Source organism: Accipiter gentilis, chromosome 9 (assembly GCF_929443795.1).
Source record: "Accipiter gentilis chromosome 9, bAccGen1.1, whole genome shotgun sequence".
NCBI classification, from domain to species: domain Eukaryota; kingdom Metazoa; phylum Chordata; class Aves; order Accipitriformes; family Accipitridae; genus Astur; species Astur gentilis.
The window spans coordinates 21,067,314-21,086,302 of NC_064888.1; the positions used below are offsets into that span (position 1 = coordinate 21,067,314).

Sequence of the window (18,989 nt, forward strand, 5' to 3'; positions counted from 1 at the left end):
GCTTCATTTATGGTCTTGGATGCTATTACACAGCAGAAAACCTACCTGGTGGCCAAAAGTAGGCCAAAATCTCCTGTGTGGATTCTGGGCCTGAGCATGTGTTGCAGTTCTTTTTCTTGGAGTCAAGGCATTAATGTGATTTCAGTCTCTCCTCCATCTGGCTGTCTATTTTCTCAATACTTGTAGAAACTTAAATATCCTTGAGGCCTCCATCACTGTCAAAGTGACTTGGACTTGGCTAACAGATTCAAAGGTCCTTGATGGGGCTGGGAACGTGCTCACGTGCATGTGGAGTATGTAATTGAGATGCCTTACTTTCTTAGGAAGCCAGAATTAAAAAAAAAAGAACCTCTAAATTACTTCCCTTTCTCTAATTATTGGTTAATACTTAAACATTTCCACAATACAGGTTGTGACATGATTTCAACTTTGAGCCTATTTGACCTAAGAGTATAACCCCTTTAGCCTAAAACTTCTGCCTCTCTCTTTCATTAAATCAACTATTTATGTGCACGTCTGAAACCCTCTCCTACTTGTAGCCTCCAAATGGTGGGCTAGCATGTGTATATAATGCCGATACAAGATCACTGATACTTTTCCCCATGGTGTGATATACAGGCTGAAGTAATATTTTTTTTTTGCTAAAATCCACACTTTCTGCCATGGGAAAGACTATTTTTATAAGCGCTATTATGTGCTTTGAATGAGATATTGCAACAAAGGGAGATTAGCTAATTACTCCAGGGTCTTTCTTCCTTTGGTGTGTGGGAAAGCTTCATGGCTGACGTCCATACACATCGGCCAGAAAGTCGTGGGAGAGCAGTCCCGCCACCCCACACCTGAACATCTTGAGCTACCCCACTGATTTCAAATGACTTGTAACTCATGAGTGCATTTGGATCCACGCCGTTCTTCTCTGAGAGAACCTATGCTGTGCTTGATGCCATAAATAGCATTTGAGTGCCATGAAGTGAGATGACTCCCATCTGTCAGTCTGGGAGTGCTAGCCAGCTGCCTAAGGAAATCTGGGGAGATAAAAGTGATTTAAAGAAAAATCTGTAGGGGAATTTAGTCATACTTGCTTCTAGTGAGTGTTTATCCTGTAACTGTGGCTCTATCAAACACATGCCATGAGATGTTCAAAGGGCGGTGAAGGCTCACTTCATTGCTGTAGAAGTCAGCGTCTGTATGGAGTGGGAGAGGGAACTGGTTCTGTTAATTAGAGCTGGGAACCATGGGCCCAGCGTGTTAAGAAGGGCCCTGTTTCATCCTGTGCCATTGGTCATTAGCCCTGCATTGAAGCTATGCCCAATCTCTACAGCTGGCTGAAACATTTCAAAACACACATTTTGGTGCTGTCTTTTAGCCCTGAATATTTCAGCTGCCTCTGTGAATGTTAGTCATTTCTTATGCCTGCTCTAGTGAGGCCCTATTGTACTTTCTCCTTGCTTTGGTCAAGCATCTTCTCTGGGGAGAAATAAGCCCCGGGTGTTGTTATCTCTACCCCAAGGCTGCTAATTCCCAGCCTGCTGAACTGATGGGGCTTAGAAATCTCCCCATTTTTGTTAGCGCTGCCTGTGATTCAGAAGAGTCTTACCTCATGTTTTATTTAACCTGGATTTGGCCCCTTTCTTACTAAATTGTAACCAGTGTTTCTAAGCATCCGCTAATACCACTGGAAGCCTCCAGTTTGCAGCAAACCCAGAACATCTGGGTAATATCTCATACTTGTGGCACTGAAGAAGTTTCTGGCAGTTAGCTGTCACTGCCTCTGGACAGTCTTTTGTACTAACAATGGTCATCTTCCCACCTTTATTGTGGGAATTTCTTATCCAGAAAGTCCAAAGTTGTTCATCAGAGACAGCTGCAAACCCCAGTCTCAGCTGAAGGAGCAGACATGCTCCAGAGCTCTTGTAGTAATGACAAATGCCTTCTTTTTGGGTTGCCCTTATCTAAGGAAAGCCAGACTTTCAGATATCATTGAAGAGTGCTCCTCTTTCTGCCCCTCATCTTCACTTTCCCATAGAAATCAGCCCTGCTTTCAGGAATTGCAAGGAATGCTTAAAATCTGTAGTCTTGCATGAGAAGATAGGTCCTGTGGCTTACCATAGGCTTGCAGGAGCTCCCAGGTGAGTGGCACCTTGAGCTAATAGCTCTGGCAGTGTTTCTGAGCTCTCGTGTTCCTGGCATGTCAACTCTGAAATGTCCTGAAGGTCAGTCTGAAGCCATCCAGGAAGGTGCCAGGGAGCCTCATGATGTGTGGGAGGGTGCTCACCTGCTTTGGTGGTCATGGTCGTGTGCTCCTCAGCTGACACCACACGCAAAGGCCACCGTTGCAGTGGCTACTCGCTCTGGTCTGCCCCATCACACCCCACCTGCACGCCTGAGCACCTCTGATTTTTGCCTCTGCTCCTTTGCATGCAGGAAATAAGGCACATAGGAAGTGCACACAACCGGAGCGCGGTGCCCTTCACTGCTGCCACAGCTTCTGCCCCCAGAGTGATCACTGCTCAGTACAACAGCCCAGCAGGCCTCTACTCCTCAGAGAACATCCAGACCTTCAACAGTGCGGTGGAGTCAAAGACATCACCTGGGGCCCTGGAGCCTACCAAGCCGTAAGTATCTTCCTTGCCTCCCCTTCCTGCCCAGGCCCCCAGGGGAAGGCTCCAGAAGATGTGAGTTCACTGTGAAGGTACCAATTTCTTAACCCAGAAAAGCTCTCTTTCAGGACAAGGGAAGGAGCAGAGGCACAAGCGTGGATGTGGTTCCTGGGGCAGGGCTCGGAGGAGCGGGGAACATTTCACAAGATGCAGAAATTAAATTAATGCTGTTGTGTTTCTTTGTTTAGCAGAGACCAATGCAGTTTCCACGTGCGTTCAGCATGACATACCAGCCTGCTGGTCTGAACAGGTGCCTGATAGCTTGTTACAAGCACTTTGTAAAGTTAGCGTTTTGTGATGGCTGTGGGGGCAATGCTGGGCAGGAAAGGTACCAGCTAGCACAGGAAGCACACACGTCCCCTTTCCTGGCTGGCCTGGGATTCCTAGGCAGGCTCTGCCGAAGTTTGGATCTTTCTATTTTTTATATTATTGAACTTTGTTTTTCACAAAGAGTGTTAAAACTAGATGAAATATTATGCAATTTTATATATGGGATTGGAAAGTGTCCCAACCTATAAAGGCCTATTGATTTTTGTGGTTGCAACTGAGCTTCATCAAAGACATTATCCCAGGAGTCCAAAGTTCCTATTTTTTTCATTGGGAGCAATAAACAAGGAGCTATCTGAAATATTTCTGGCTGGTCAGGTTGCTTAACTGCCCTAAGTCTCTGCCTAGCAGTACCAAACTGCTTGGAAGACTTTGGCCGCTTTTACAACAAAAGCTGCAAGACCAGTGCTTTAGGTGATACTTGACTAAATTCCTGACTTGTGAATGGGCAGACAAAAGTAACGTCAGCCTCTGCTTTTGCAGGGCACAAAGACCTGAGATTGTGATTTAATGCAAGCCTGAAAACTTGCCCCTGACTGAAACAGGCTTCTTGCACTGGCAGCCCTGTCTGCAGCATGGGCCCTTCTAGTCAGTTATGGTGCTGCAGCCGGCAGATGAGGTGACAGATGTTTGTTCCTCATTTGCTTCTGGTAGACCGCAGCAGCCTCATTCAGGGGCTGAGCAAAGGCAGAGCAAGGACAAAGGAAATCTGACTTTGCCTTAATGTGATGGGACCATTTGGCAGTCAAATACCACCTCTGGTCTAAGTCTGGAGTCCTCTGCGGGTGAGAGCACTCTCTGGAAGCCGGGTATATTTTGCTGGAAACTTGTGGGTGATCCCTTTTTCTTGCAGGGATCAGCAAAGAGGTGGGTTTCTTCAAATGCTGTGGCTCACTGTGCTCTTCCTAGCACAATGGAAGATCCATTGCCAGCCCTGCTGCGTGTGGGGTACATGACATCTCTTTCATCTTTCCCTTGCTGAAACACAGCAAATTGCAGAGGAATGCTGGGGCGACTGTGGATGAGACCTTTGATGCTAATACACTTCTGTTTACAGAGTCATCAAAAGCAAATGAATTGCTGCTGGTTTTCAGTGAGACCCAAGGGCCTCACCCTGCCATTAAAACCCCACTGTGGTCTCCCTAGTGTACAAGCACAGGATATATAGGTTCTCCCTTCGCACAGCGTTCCATCTGGCTTTAAATTCCTTCCCATCTGTTTTGCTGAGTTGTTTGTACATGGCCGACCTTGCTCTGGGTTTACCTGGCATTTATCTGCTTCCCCATCCTGCACCCAGCAGACACACAGCCTTTCTGAACCTGGCAGCCTGATCCTGCCACTGCACATGATGAAGTGCCACGGGAACCTGGTCCATGGTCATTCCTTAGAGGGTGTGTGATATAAATGTAGGATTGTCGTACAGACAGAAACAGCAGCAAACATCTCCACTAGATTTGGTGTCGCAAAACAGGTGGGGAAGGCAGGGAGAAGCCCCCCTGCTGAGCACATCTGTTTTGGGATCGAAGGTGATGGGATTACCCCTTGCTAGGGCGCCCAGGCTAGCTTTGGGAAGGGCAGCAGTGAAGGTGGCATTCCTTGGCTGGACAGGGGGACCATGAGTGTGTGCTCAGGTAGCTGGTTCATAGTGAAACCCCTGCTGCCATGTCTTCATTGCTTTTACAACCCTTGCATTTGCTTATCAGTAGAGTGAATGCATTTTAGTTTTTGCGTGGACAGACCTGGAGTGCGAGACCTGAGCCACAGCATTAGCCAGAACCCTTAATATGAAGTCATGTATTCAGTGGTGTGTCCCTCAGACAGTATTCTGCAACTGCTTGTATTGCTTGGAGTATTTGGTTTAGTCCTTCATTAATTTCTTCCTTCTTTCCTTTCTTCCTCCTCTGCATTTTTCCCTCAATTCCACAATGTAAAACCCAAATGAAGCCCCAAACAAACACAACTCAAGCTGCCCAGTGTGAACACGTGGAGTCATAGCCGCCCATCGCCAACGAGTGCAATGCAGGCTCCCTTCGCCTCTGTCTATAAACCCCTGCAGGCGCAGACCTCCGAGCCACTGCAGCGGAGGCACAGCACCTCCTCCATCCCCAGCCAAGTCCGAGTGGGGCCCGAGCAGCTGAAGCACGTGGCCCAGGTCTGCCCCAACAGCCCCGTGGAAGTGGAAGTGCCAGGACTCAAAGTGCTGCATGTGCAGTTCAATTCTCCCCTGCAGCTCTATTCGCAGAGCAACATCATGGATTCCCTGCAGGGGCAGATCTCTTCTGTTAGCCCCGATTTCCCCAGGTAACCTGCCTGCTGCCTCTGCGGCCAGCTCGGCACATCCATTCATCTGCATCTTGGCATCCACGAGTGCCTTGTCCCTGTCTGCGGCTCACAGTGTTGGCCGGTCACAAGAAAACGTCGTTTACATTTCACCTTTCTGACATTAGTGCATGATTCTTCACAGGAGCTTTCTCTGCATTGTGTCTGTGTCCAACACTGCAGGAAGCACCAAAACATGATTTCAGCCTGTCAGTGTGTCCATTGCCCCCGCCCACCCATACAGCAGGGCCTTGACAGCAGCTGGTGGCTTTCCTGGAGGAGCCACCTGCAACGGATGGATTTGCTGGGGGCAGGAGAGTGCTTTATCCTGAAAGCTGGTGTTTCTCCTCCACTGAAACAACTGTTGTTGTTTGCAACTGCCGCACTTGTCTTTCTGCTTTTATTTTGCTGGCTGTGGTCTGAGCCATGGGTGTGCACTGGGCGTGTTTCATTTCAGGCTGAAGCAGGTCCCTATGGGTCTTCATCTTTGGCTGATAACACTCATGATTTTGGAGCAGCCTTGGCAGGTACCAGGCACATGGAGATCCCAGTCTGTCCCCCCACCCCTGCCCGCTTGTTTGCACAGGTTGCTGCTCTTAGGGCTGCCTCTGCCGGTAGGAGCGGAGGATGATCAACATGCTCTGAGGTCTGCAGGACCTGTGGAGAGCCTCAGCATCCAAGGCCTGGGTGCTCTTTGGTGTTTGCTTTGTGGCAGTTGGGAACCAGCTGGCCTGTGCCTCTAAATGACAGCCCACAGGGGTTTATGGGGAGGACTTTGGTATTGAGATGGGTGAAGCAGAAAGCACGTTTAGCCATCTCACAGGAGGACTCCAATCTAGGCTGAATTGTTTCAGAAGATGTGAACCTTCAGCAGAGTTATCCCGCTATGTGGTCCAGGGAGGTGGTCAGTCCCATGGCCTCTGTGGGACAGAGCAAAAGGGCACAGCCAGATCCACAGCTCCTCAGCTGCTCAGAGTACCCCCCTGGGCTGAGCACCACATGCTTCAAAGTAGAGAAGTTGGCACGCTCACCCATGAACCCACACGGCCGAGCTTTGCCATGTGGCAGCAGCCAAGAGATAATGGGAGGCTGTGGATTTACTCCTGCCTTGTTACTCAGTCCAGTTACTTGCTGTAAGTCACTGCTCTGGCTTATAGTTGATACCACGCATGCCAGAAGCGGTCACACTCTGCTGGTTGGCTGTGCTGGTCTGGACAGCTGATAACACTCACAAAGGAGCCCCAAGTATCAGCAATTGTTTCATTGCAAAAGTGAGTGCTCCAAGTACTGGGCCTTCCTGTAGCCCAGCTTTGAGATTCTTGTAAAGTTTACAAAATGTGCTGGCATAAAATAGTAAAATGGTATTAGTAAAGAATAAGCTGTGCTTTTCTGAAGATGCTGTGCAACACTGTGTCTTTATGGTTTTTATTACCATCTTCTTGCCAATTTTCAAAGCTCAGTGATCCAGTGTTATTCAATCAGCATTGCAGGTTGTCCATGGTAGAAGCAGTGAGATCCAGTAACAGTTGCATGAGTCTGAAATCCAGTAAAGGTTGTTGGGGTTGTCCTCTACAAAGTTTCTGTCAGGGAACTCCTGCACATGGAAAAGGACACCACTTGCTGGTGATTGCTGCAGGTAACGTACCTGTGTAACAGGAGGTGCCATAAATCAGCTGACATACAGAGACTTATTATCCTGCAGGCACAATTCGTGTGCCTGTGGCCTTGCCCATTCAAAAGATGCATGTGCTTTTCAGTGGGGGTTTTTTTCCCTTGAGCAGCATAGCCTTCTGCCCTGACAGGTTGAGGTATTTCACTCTGCTGGTACAAATTCTAGGATTTGGGGTTATTTTTTATAGTTTTTCAGAAGTCTTATATATGCAAGTATATCTATAGGGTGCATACCTGGGAGAGCTGATCTGTATGTTTTCCACACTGTCACAATGCATGGTTGAAATGTGATGGCTTTGGTTGACTCTAGTGCTCTTTAAGATTATTTTGTCTTTGCTTTTTGAATGCATGTTAGTGAAACATTCTTAGTATGCAAACTGCAATGAAAGGCTTCTTGCCTAATGTTTTTATGAGTGGATAGAGTGGTGGGAGTATATGAGTTTACATAAGATGAATGTAATGTAGAGTATGAATTCATTTGGGATAGCCTAGGACATTTTCTGTGTAATAGAAGGTACATCATTATTTTATTTTGGGTGAGAGGCTTCGGTAAATCAGATTCAGGCTTCAGGGGTTCAACTGCTTGCAAGTCTAATGTGCTTCCCACTCCACTGAAAATTACTAAGGATGGAAACATTTTATGAAATTCTTTTTATGGAAGTAGTATTTTATAACATGTGTGATGATTTTACCTCTGATGCTTGAACAGTGTATTATGTAGAGTAAATCCCAGATGACTCAGTTGCACATTGGCATGGAAAGTATGCAGTTGCCTCCTCAAGAAGAAGATTTCCCTCTGCAATTTAGTCTGAACTTCAGGATGTTTATGTACTTTTCAAGCAATCACAGGGTGCAGGAATGGTGAAACCTAATAGACCATTTACATTTATAAGGCTGCATTATGTAATTGACCTTTCAGAGGAGACTTGTCAGTTGTCTCAGTTTTCCAGAGACACTTGAGCCACAGAATGTAATGCAGACAGGTACTTCCTGTGTCCTTTAGTCCATCCCCTAGCCCAGCATTTGGTCAATTTAAACCATTGATTTAAATCATTCCCAGCAGCTATTTGTCCAGACTCTTAAAATCCTTTAGTATGGAGGTTGCTCACCTGTCCATGGCAATATTCTCTGGTATTTCAGTATCTGTCTGTTGAAAAGCTTTTCCCAAGGGATATTCTGAATATCCTCCTGCAGTTTTAAGCCTGTAGTTTATCCTGTATCCACTGGATGTGGAGAACATCCTAGCTACTGCCTCCAGCCTCTTTTCTTTTTTTCCCCTAAAGATCCTTCCAGTGGCACAACGACCACCCTTTCAGCCACCCTGCACTGTGAAAGGCTGTCCCTGAAGCACCTTGGGCTCTAGGCTGAGGGTGCAAGTCCCTCGTGACATGAGTGACGGCGGCAGCAGCAGCACCTCAGGAGACAGCTGAAAGGAGAGCAGGCAGAAATCTCCTCTGCCCTTGACCTCCTTGTTAACCTTATTTAAATGCTGTAAATGCGCTGTGGCTCAGAGTCTCCACCTATAAAATGGAAATAATAACACTCACTTGAAAACCAAATTAAATTATTGCTAATGGGGATCTTTTAGTTAGATCCTACAGCTGTTACTTTGTGAAGGTGGCCTTTAGGACCAATTCATAGTGTACTTGCAAAGATTTCTTTTTAATGGAATAAATTTAATTTGAGATTTACAGTGGTGTAAGGTAGCAAGTTTATGCATGCAAGGAACATGCCTGGATGGCACAGCTACCATGTGTGATTCCCATCCCAGCACATGAATACCTTATTTTCCTTTTAACAGAGCAGTGATTTCCTGGGCAGAAAGTTTTCATTTCTGGAGTATATAGTAATTGCAAAGCAGGGAGGACACTTGAGGACTGGCTGGGGGCAGTCAGCGAGAACAGTAGTGTATGCGGATAGCCCAGCGTGCCGATCCCACCCGGGCTGCAGCTGTCTTGTGCGAGTACATCTAGCACTTCCATGTTTTATGGCATCCTGTTGTGCATTTGTTTTGCACGTTCATTCTTCAGTCGTATGATGCATTGTGAAAATTTTGCTAGAGGGACTGGCTTTAGTTTTCAGCTGTTTAACAAGGGTATTCTCTGTTCCTTCCTCAGTTTAGATCAGCATAACCAGCCCCCAGGCGGCATTGTCATAGACAGAGAATCTGAGGTTTACAAGATGCTCCAGGAGAATCAAGAGTCAAATGAGCCACCCAGGCAGTCTGCTTCGTTCCTCGTGTTGCAAGAGATCTTGGAGTCAGAAGAGAAAGGTGAGCACTTACTGCACACCTCATCTGAGTGTGCTCTTCCCTTTTGCCATTCCTTGGTCTGTGTACAGTGTTTAAAGGTAACATCTAAAACTTTATTTTCCTTTCTTAGCTGTTGATTGTTCAAGGTAGTGTGTGTAGGTGGTTTCTACAGAAACCTACAGACCCTTTCGCTAGCTTTACTCCTAAATGTTCTCTCATTGATTAGTTTCAGTGTCTGTGGGCCCATACTCATTGAGTGCTCAAGAAATAAACCCCTACAACATTTAGTTATCAAGAAAGAAATTAAAAAGTTGCAAAAACCTCTTCTATACTTTCTAAAGTTTTGCCCCTTTAAGATAATATTCAATGATTAAAGTCCATCTTAAATTCAAGACTTTGAAAAGTACCACAAGATATAGTGCTCTTCATTGAGTTCTAAAGCTTCTGATCTCCATTCAGCTACACAAGAAGAAGGATCCACTTCTGCAGCTGAATGTAAAAATATAGAAGCTAGGTTACAGCAAGCAGTTCATAGCTTTCAACCTCTGAAACTGCTCTGCTTGGCATTCTTGATCTGACATCTGGACTTGTGCAGTTCAGGGCTATAGACTTTAAGATAAAAAAGCCCATTAACTTAAGTGAGGGCCAAATTGTACCCTTTTCTCCCCTTAAATAAATAAAATAAACAAATAAATAGGAAAATGATTCCAAGAATTACTTCTTTTTCCTTAGGCCGGTTGAGACTGTCTTTTGTGTTACTAGCTTGGCAGTGGTACGCTCAATTTCATCCAACAAAAGCCTGGTGCTATTTGCCACAAAGGGAAAGAGATCAGCCAAGTGTGGTAGGTCTGAGGGATCTGTAAGGAAACAGCAAACAAAGAACATAAGGAAACAACAGCAAGAAAGAAACCAGGATCTTGGAGTCTTTAATATGTTGCTGAAATACCTACCTGAAAGCATCTTTTAAATATTGAGTGTTTGCAACTTGGCCTCAGGGTTCAGCTCCTGCATAGAAGGGACTGGAGTAGCCAAGACTTCTCAGGCAGCCAAGGTCCTCCCCTGTGTTTAGTAGCCTTGAAGAAGATAAGAAGCAAAAGCCTTTCTGTTTTATCTTTCTTTGAAGATTTGCAGCATTATTGGGATTCTCTGGCACAAGGTTTGCCTGCCCCATCACGGGCTAGGATAGGCTTTGGCATTACTCCCGTGAGCTGATAATCACCCATGCGGAGCGGGGCTGGGGGGGTTACGAAGCCTCAGAGGAACGTGTGTCCCTGAGGAAGCAGTGCCCCTGCCTGCCAGCCGTTTGGCCAGGCTGAAACACTGCTGCTGCTGAGTCAGATCATGTCTGCGGTGATAAATAGCACATCGGTTGGCTGCTTCTCCCAGCCTGTCTTCAGGCCATGGCTTGTGAGTAGAAGCAGGGAGTTATCTCCCCAGCTGGGACAAGTCCCTTGGGGCATCACTGACTGTATGGGCTGCACTGACTTACACCAGCTGAGAGCCTGGCCCCGGACATGGGGGCTGTGTGTGGTCACTGGTGTGTGGAAGCACCACAGCTGGTCTGTGTTTAGACCTGACCCTGCACTCATAGGTGGAGGGCATTTCACAGGGTGGAACAAGTTACGTTTCCTGTGGAAATTTGATTAAGTTGATCCTTTAGAGAGCTTTAAAAACATGCTGTCAATGTTGTTGATATTAGCAAACTGCTGTTTGAGGCAGAGGGAGTAAGCAGAGGTGATAGGGAAGAGCCTGAGATTGTGGTTGCTGCTGCTTCCTTCCCAGCAAGGGTCACTGGCAGTAACTCTGTCACAGGCCAGGTGCTTCCTGCTGTGTTTGCAGGGTACATGGGCTGCAGCCCCCAGTGGGGAACTTGCACCTCTGGACCAGCATCTCTGCATGGAGATGGGTGCAAACCTCTGAGCTGAAGGCTGTCCCAGAGGCAAAGCAACGCAGCATCACCTGCCCCATGGGTGAGCAGTGGTGACAGGGAGGTGCGGTGGGCAGTTTCCCCCTTTTTCCTTCAGCTCTTCTGTCAGTGATGCTGCCTTGGGCTGTGATGTGTCCCTGACCTTGCTGGTCACCAGGGTGTGCCTTTGGAAGGTTTTTCCTCCCCTTACACGAGGAACAACCATTGCAGTTGCTCTTGGTTTGGGTTTTATCAGTGTCCCTCCCAGAGGTGCCCATCGACCTCTCTGTTTCTGGTGAGACATCGTGGGAGTCTCTGCAGCCCTCCTTCCTTGTTTCTTGGTGTTCAACCTCTTGCAGAAGTCATATACATAAGACAAGACTAGTCACATCAGTGGTGTCATTTTGTAAGAGGCTCCTTTTTCACTGCAGATATTTAAAGGCTTGCCTCGTATCCTGCATCTAGGCATTGTAGGCATCCAGGTCAGCAGATTTCTCCTGCGAAGGACCTGCAGGACATCACTGCCCCAGAGAGGTTGCACTAGGGAGATACCTGGAGCATGCTACAGAGCAGCAGGAGAGCGTGAGGTTATCCCCAGTGTCCCAGGGCCTTGCAAGAACACGGAGTTTGTTAACCAAATTTTCAGGAGTCCTGGGGGAGCCAGCCTCACCGTACACCAGTCAGCAGACTGGAAAAGGACTTTGACAGTCCTCCCTAGTCTGCCAGCGCACCCACCTCCTCTTTCTGAGCCCAAATCTGGCAATCAGGAATAGCCTAGAACCGCACATCTCACATGCTCTGAAGCACTCTCCTTCCACCCCCAGGAGACCCTACCAAACCATCTGGATTTAGGAGCGTCAAAGCTCCCACCACAAAGGTGGCCTCATCGATTGGAAATGCCCAGAAGCTGCCCATGTGCGAGAAGTGTGGATCTGGCATTGTGTAAGTAAGCCTGTCCCTGGGGTTGCAGGCTGAGCATCCCATGCCTGTGCGTGGGGCTAGGTGCTGCACCCAAAACACTTGACCTATCCACATCCAGTGCATCCAGGAGCTGGCTCAAGGCACATTTATTCTTACCAGCTTTGACAGCGCTAACTTTGCAGTTCCCCACAGTGAGGCAGGAGTTGGGTTTCCCTCTAAAGATCCATATCAATGGAAACCAAAGCAAGTCCCTATGAGACAAATCTCAAAACAGTTGTTGCTGCAGTGTTTTGCTTCCTACCTGAAATCTGTTTACAGCACCCAGAAACAAAATGACCTTTCCATTCAGGGCCTATGTATGTAATGCTTTTCATGTCGTGGCGCTCCCTGCCACGGAGTGGTGACTTGCCTTGGTGGTCAGAGGCAATGTGGACCAGGAGAGCTGCATTCTGCTCCCTGCTGTGCTGTAGGACTGCACACCTCCTCTGTGTCTATGTAGACATTTCTGTTGTCTTTATGTGGGTATGTCCAACTTCCAGCACAGCAGGGGCATGGGTTGAATACAGAGCTGCTGTACCATAACTGTGACAGCACGGAGAACCCAACCCATGTGTTCAATTTGCCGTTCAGTTTCTTAACCACAAATTCTTCCCTACAACATCCTTAGCTTAACGGTTGACTCCAGCAGTCAAGTGCTGGTAGACCACCTGCATTGTCATGCAACAATTCAGATTTCGCCTGTGCTGCCCACCACAAGGTATCAGATTGTTGCTGAGGCCCACTACACTGTGATTGCATGGTCCTGGCATGCCTAGAGCACCAAGTACTGGCAGAGTTATTACAGAGGCAATCTTTAGCCTGTAAAATATGAATTGTAGACAAACCCTACAATTATTCTACCAGCTGGGTAGATCTGGGGAGAAAGCACAAGGCTATGAATAGCACTAAAAACTAATGAATTATGGAAAACATAGATGGCTGCTGGAATGAAATTGTACTCCTGGCAAATAGTTGTGTTGCTGCTGGTGGTAGTTAATGAGTTGCTATGTAGTTTTCCTCATCATCTGCTGGGTTAAGCTGTGAAGTTTTCCATTAAGAGCTGGCCCACATTTGGCTGGGGCCATTCACTGCAGCTCCTGAGGAGCAGTGTGTGAGATCAGAGCCAGGATCTGGTCTCTGTGCTTCTCCTGTATATACCTGGCATGTCCATCACTAGCAAAAGGGCAGAAGCTGGCTGTGCAGCCTTCATCCACCTTGGTTGGCAGTGGCAGGCATTTCTGGACTTGTTCTGCAATCCGGTTGGTTTGGACCTGGATTTAGTTCCCCAGCTGGTCAAGCTGATGCCTGTCATTTGATCCTGGGCATTTGAAGGCTGTTGTGCTGTCTCCAGCCATCAGCTAAAGATGCCATCACAGTGATTCTTGCCACCACAGGTGATAGGACTGTGCCTGTGAAACTTAGGCAGGCCGGTGCTAGGAAACACTTTTTAAAGGAAGGCTCCCATTGCTGGCACATGTTGGAATCTAAAAGTGCTGTTAACATCTGCCTGACTAGCGGTAGGGCTTATACTTCATCTTGTTGGAAGCAGGAGGAGATTGTCCACCTTCAGCACTGGTGTGGGTCTGGGCTGGGTGGGAGGTGGCTGGGAAGGAGGGTGCCTGGCACTGAGAGGTGCTGGTGGTTCCTTCCCCAGAGGGGTGTTTGTGAAGATCCGGGACAAGCAGCGTCACCCTGAGTGCTACGTGTGCAGTGACTGCGGCACCAACCTCAAGCAGAAAGGACACTTCTTCGTGGAAGACCAAATCTACTGTGAGAAGCATGCCCGGGAGCGGGTGATTCCCCCAGAGGGCTATGAGGTGGTAACAGTCTTCCCAAAGTAAACCATGCTGCTCACAAAGCCAGTGTGGATCGTTTCTCTGCTGCTTTTCCTTGGAAAGCATCATCCCTGCCCCCCCGCCGAATCTTGTTTGCAATAAGGAATGCTAGGCATGGCTTTGAATTTCCTTGCCATTATTAATCCTCCATCTGTTCACATGAGATGTCACTACATTCTTTTTGTCTCCTCTTTCACTGTTTGTTTGGGTTTTTTTAATACACAGAATTATTATTTTTTTCCTCCTTTGTGCTGTCAATCGCACAGGAAGAGCAGAGGCCAAAGTCTCTCTGTGTTCCATTTATTTGCCTTCTGTTTGCATTCAATAAACAGGGTGAATCCACAAGGCAGATGTGTCTGCTTTCTCCTGGTATCCCTCTGCACTGGACCGGGGTTCCTGGGGCAGCAGAAGTGGTGTCCAGTGCGTGGCTGTGTTTACCCTGGAGAACAGTGGGAGGGAATTACAAAGTTGAGTCACACTGGTCTCATGTGCTGCCCAGCTGCTGTTAGCATCTGCCTGCTGGCACCCAGCAAGGGCCAGGTGGGCACAGCCAAGCCACAGACCATAGGTGGCACTGGTGGCCTGTCTCCAGTGCAAGGCAGCCGAGAGCTACCACCTCTGCATCCAGCATCGCTTCATGATGATGGGACCAGGCACGTCAATGCTTCTGTTACCATATCACCCAGGTGCCCCTCTGTTCTCTACGGTCACAAACTGAGCTCTATGAAAAAAAATGTCCACTTGATGTTTGCTGGAAACCAGGGAGTCCTGGAACAAAGAGGGGAAAGTTTGAGTGGCCGTAGTCTCTGTTGCTGTTCCATCTGGCGCTGTCCATTCTGTGCCAGCTCCTCCCTCCCCCGCCATCGCAGGCTCAGGACTGGGTGCAGGCTGGTGAGGGTGGGTCTTGCCACCGCACATCCCCTCATCCAACCCAGGACAGACCCCATGGCCATGGTTGTTTCTGTCTGCAGACATGTGAGACAGTCCCCTCTGCAAGGCTCCGTGTGGCTGTCAAGAGGCATCGCCCTGAGATGCTGCCAGCCATGCATGGCTACTGGAGGGTGCCTTGGGGCTGATGGGGGCGGGGGGGGGCACATGCCCCATGTGTACTGGATGAGGGCTGATGGTGCCTGAGCAGCAGTGCCACTACCCATGTATACCAAAGAAGCGGTCTGCGGTGAAGTTATTTCTCTGCTCACACCTCTGAATGAGCTGCTGGCTGTTCTTTCAGTGTAAAAATAAATGGTTTCTAAGACATGGTGTCATTGCTTTAAAACAAATTGCCAGAGGTTGAAAACAGAAGGGTTTGTAGCTGCATACAGGCCCTCTCTGGCAGGCAGAGGGCCGCCTCCAGCCCTGAGGTTAGTGGGTGCATCTGCAACAGCTATGGACAGGGTCATGTGCCTGTACTGGAAAGTCCCAACCAGCTTCAGCAATGCTTTACTGTTGTGCCCTGTATTTCCTCTCCATCATGATGAATCACAGCACAGCACAGCTGCTTTGTAAAAAAAAAACAACAACCCAAACCAAAGCACAACCCAAAAAACCAATCCTTATCTGAGGTAAAGCTGACCTGTCACCAAGATCATAAGCCTCCCACCATCCAGATCAACTGTACAGCTTTTTGGCAGGTTGGAAAGGCAACTAATTCACCAACCCAGCTAAATTTAGCTCATGCCCTTAGGCTCCTTCTATGGGCAGCGGCAAGCAAGGCAGAATGGCATAGCCCAGCCAGCAAACTCCTCGGCCAGATCATCCCTGGGAGAAGCCTGGCTTCTCCATGCCACCAGCACATGCCTACACACACCTGCACAAACTCCAGATAGTAACAGAAGCAGCTTTATTTTTCAAAGTGAGAGTGGGGGTTATTTTGGCCTGCTGAGGTGACATCTCCCTTCAGTGCTGCTAACGGGGGTTAATTCTTTCCCCTCTGCAGCGCATTTCCCCAGGGAAAGGCTCTCAGTGCTGCAGCACTGGCAGGTGCAGGCAGGCTGGACTAGACAAAAAGCCAGTGCAGCAGTGGAGACCACAGACCTGCCGGGCTGAAGGAATAAACCTATAGCAACAAATTGCTCTGACTGCATCTCAGATCAGTGCGCAGGCTGCTACCAGCACTGCTCCCAGCACTGCACACCTTGCTGCCCACTTTCTCAGCAGGCTGGGGGCTCCTGGCTGCCCACCACGCATGGCTGCGTTCTTGCCTTGTGGGAGGAAAATTCTGGCCGTCGGGGCCTTCTGCTGTGCTGTATCCCAATGCCAGCGCATGGGCTGAGCCCTCCAGCGCGTGCAAAGTCACTAAATGTTTTCGTACTGTACAAATGTCCATCAGCAAATCGGGGCTCGTTCCAGATGATAACCTCATAAGCTTGTTCTTGTGTCAGGGGGTCAGGACGGAAGAGCCTGAACCATGCCTGGCATCTCCCCTGCCCTCCCCACCCCAGCCCTGGGCTGCAAACAGACAACAAGCCCTGCTTTGTCTAGAGCCGCCTGCTTTATCAACCCAGCCGAGCTCCTGCAGCGAAGGCTGGCAACGCTGCTGGGAAAACACTGATTGTGCAGGGCTTGACGCAGGAGTCGGGAACTACAAAAGGCTTGTGGGGTAGCTCTGGAGGTGTAGGTTTCTAATGCAGATACCAGTCTTGATCCAATTTATTACCATGGGAACAGGCTAGCCAAGGCAATTCATGTTCATTACTTGGGGAGGACTTTGATCACTCTCTGCTGTAGCTCGCTGAGAAGAGGAATGTATTTATTTTTTACGATGCAGGACAAAATATTTGGCAACTTCAGTGTTCACTGTAGTCTGACTTTCCAAATTCCTCTGGACTTTTTTAACAGCTGGCATCTGGAATTTGTCAACAATAACAATAGGTTAAACTGGGTCATGCCTGCAACCATGCTGAGCCACCTGCTCCAGAAGTTAACAATAATGTAAGAAATACATAAAAGGTTCATATCCGGAGTGTCAGGCAGTTTATAAATGAGCTAGCATCCTGCCACAGAGGGGCTCCAGACCTATGTGAGACAGCACAACACAAAGCACAATCTGTCATTTTTAACACAGATTTGGGTTTCTGCTTGCAGCCTCTCCCTGCCTCCCGCTGCATCTCCCATTTCTCCTTATGCAGCAGACAGCAGATGTGCACTGCTGCTCCCCATTGGCTTGCAGGAGCCCCCCCCTCCACGGGGCACAGGCGCAGTGTGGAAAGCCGCAAGCACAGCATGAGCTGCGGGCCGTGGCAGGCTGGAGAAGAGACCTTTCTTGGGATGACATAGCACATCTCCCTTCCAAGCTGAGAACTCAAATCACTTTTTTTTTAAAACTGTTTACCCAGTTAAAAAGATCCCGCTGCTGGTCCCCAGGATAAAACAGATGATAGATAGAAAAGGATTAAAAAACAAAACAAAAAACCCCTAACAGCATAATCAAAACAGACCCCTCATTGTCTCCTCACACCCCACGCCATCAGCACCACCCTCCACCCAGCAAAACAGCACTGAGCAGCAGGGTGGTTGCGCCAGCTTGTACATTTAAGTTTCATCCACTAAGGGTAACCCTCTGAGCTCAGATTGTCAAGGTAGGGTCTTAGCAGCTCAAACATCATCTTTGATAGGCAGGTAAGTAAAAATACCCAAATGATGGTATGTGCAGAGTGCATTTGAGTGCTGGTGAAATGCCATTAAATAGATTCTAGTGTGAGATAAGTTTACCACGTTTTCTTGTCATCACCTGGAAAAACCATCAGCAGCCTCTCCCCACCCAAGAATATGACTTACCAGATTTAAAAAAAAAAAAAAAAAAAAAAAAAAAAGAGACAAACCTAACAGACACACCATAGCAACACACAAGCAAGCTGAGACGCCATCTTTCTGTTCATGTATTTGGTCTCAACAACTCAAACATCCCCAACAGGAGCAACAAAAGCTGAGTATATCTGGGTGCATTTGTCTTGTATCAGCTGAAATACTTTTTCTCTCTAATGGACAATCAAGGGGAGATTATTTCACTGTGAGAGACTGAAGGAGTTAATGTCTCAAAACATTATAGTTGGGCAAGTTCTGCTTAACAACTAACTCTCTGTAACAAGCAACCCTGCCTAGCAAGGAACCCCAGGTGAAAAGAAGCCCATCAGCAAGAGGAGGAGGTCAGGAGGGGAAGGCTGTGCTGGAGGGTGCACAGCTCCCTGTCCTGCTATGCTGAGCAGGGCAGCTCACCATGGATGGCGAAAGATCACATCTGCAGGGAAGGGGAAGCTACTCTCCAAATGATCCCCCCAAGCCCACAGCCCAAAGGCTACCTAATTACCCTAATGAGTTCGAGTGCCTGCCCGAAGGACAGGCAAGGATGATAAAAGGGCACAAACTGAAGCATGTGCACAAGCCCCCCAGAACCAGACCTCTTGGCTGACTGAACCAACACTGGACCCAGGACTGGTGAAATCTTTCTCTTCTCTTCCTCTCTGTCTTGTTTCTCTTTTTCCTTTTCCGTAATCCCTACACCTCATCCCTTTAGACATAAACCGTTGACCAAGTCTGGGACTAGGAGTGGATCCAGCTGCTCCTAGGCTCCTCGCTGAGGATTCTAGAAAGCAAGGGGGTCTGCTCTGAACCTCCTGACTCAACAGGAGGGCTCCCCTTAGTGTCTTCCCTGAACTGATTCCCAGATCAGCAAAGCCTGGAGCATGTGTTTGGTGATGTCATCATCCTGAGAAATTGGGACATGACATTCACCCAGAACAATTTAAAACTGTTAGCACCAGTCACACCCCCTCCCCCCCACCCCAGGCATCCTCACATTGTCATAACTGCATTTACTTGTGGATCTCCCCCCACTGGTACAAAGGAAAGCTGCTTTCTTAAACACCAGCAGCCCTCATTTCGTGGCCTAGACTTTGCCTGTAGGCATTAAGTACACAAATGCTGGAATGCCCTTTCATAGCTTGGTGGATAGCAAGTGTGAACATTACTCTCGACTGTAGGAATAAGAAATGGAAGGCACTGTGCTTGCTTTGATCAATGCCATTCACAGTAATTTGGGAGCCAAAAAAAAGGGGACAGAC

At 48.1% G+C, this 18,989-nt stretch overlaps 2 protein-coding genes across 7 annotated transcripts in view; one reads left to right on the forward strand and one right to left on the reverse strand.

The window, feature by feature from the left end:
- Window positions 1-14,901, forward strand: part of PDLIM1 (PDZ and LIM domain 1) — a 45,718-nt gene extending 30,817 nt beyond the window's left edge. Inside the window, exons 1-5 of one of the 6 annotated variants that reach the window (XM_049809814.1) lie at window positions 2,623-2,910; window positions 4,932-5,288; window positions 9,095-9,249; window positions 11,959-12,076; window positions 13,749-14,900. In XM_049809814.1, the coding sequence (XP_049665771.1) occupies window positions 2,858-2,910; window positions 4,932-5,288; window positions 9,095-9,249; window positions 11,959-12,076; window positions 13,749-13,935 (870 nt within the window). In that variant the 5' untranslated portion in view covers window positions 2,623-2,857 and the 3' untranslated portion in view covers window positions 13,936-14,900. The other 5 variants (XM_049809815.1, XM_049809811.1, XM_049809816.1 and 2 more) reach the window with 5 other exon arrangements.
- Window positions 1-18,989, reverse strand: part of TLL2 (tolloid like 2) — a 321,269-nt gene that overhangs the window by 88,975 nt on the left and 213,305 nt on the right. The window lies entirely within an intron of this gene.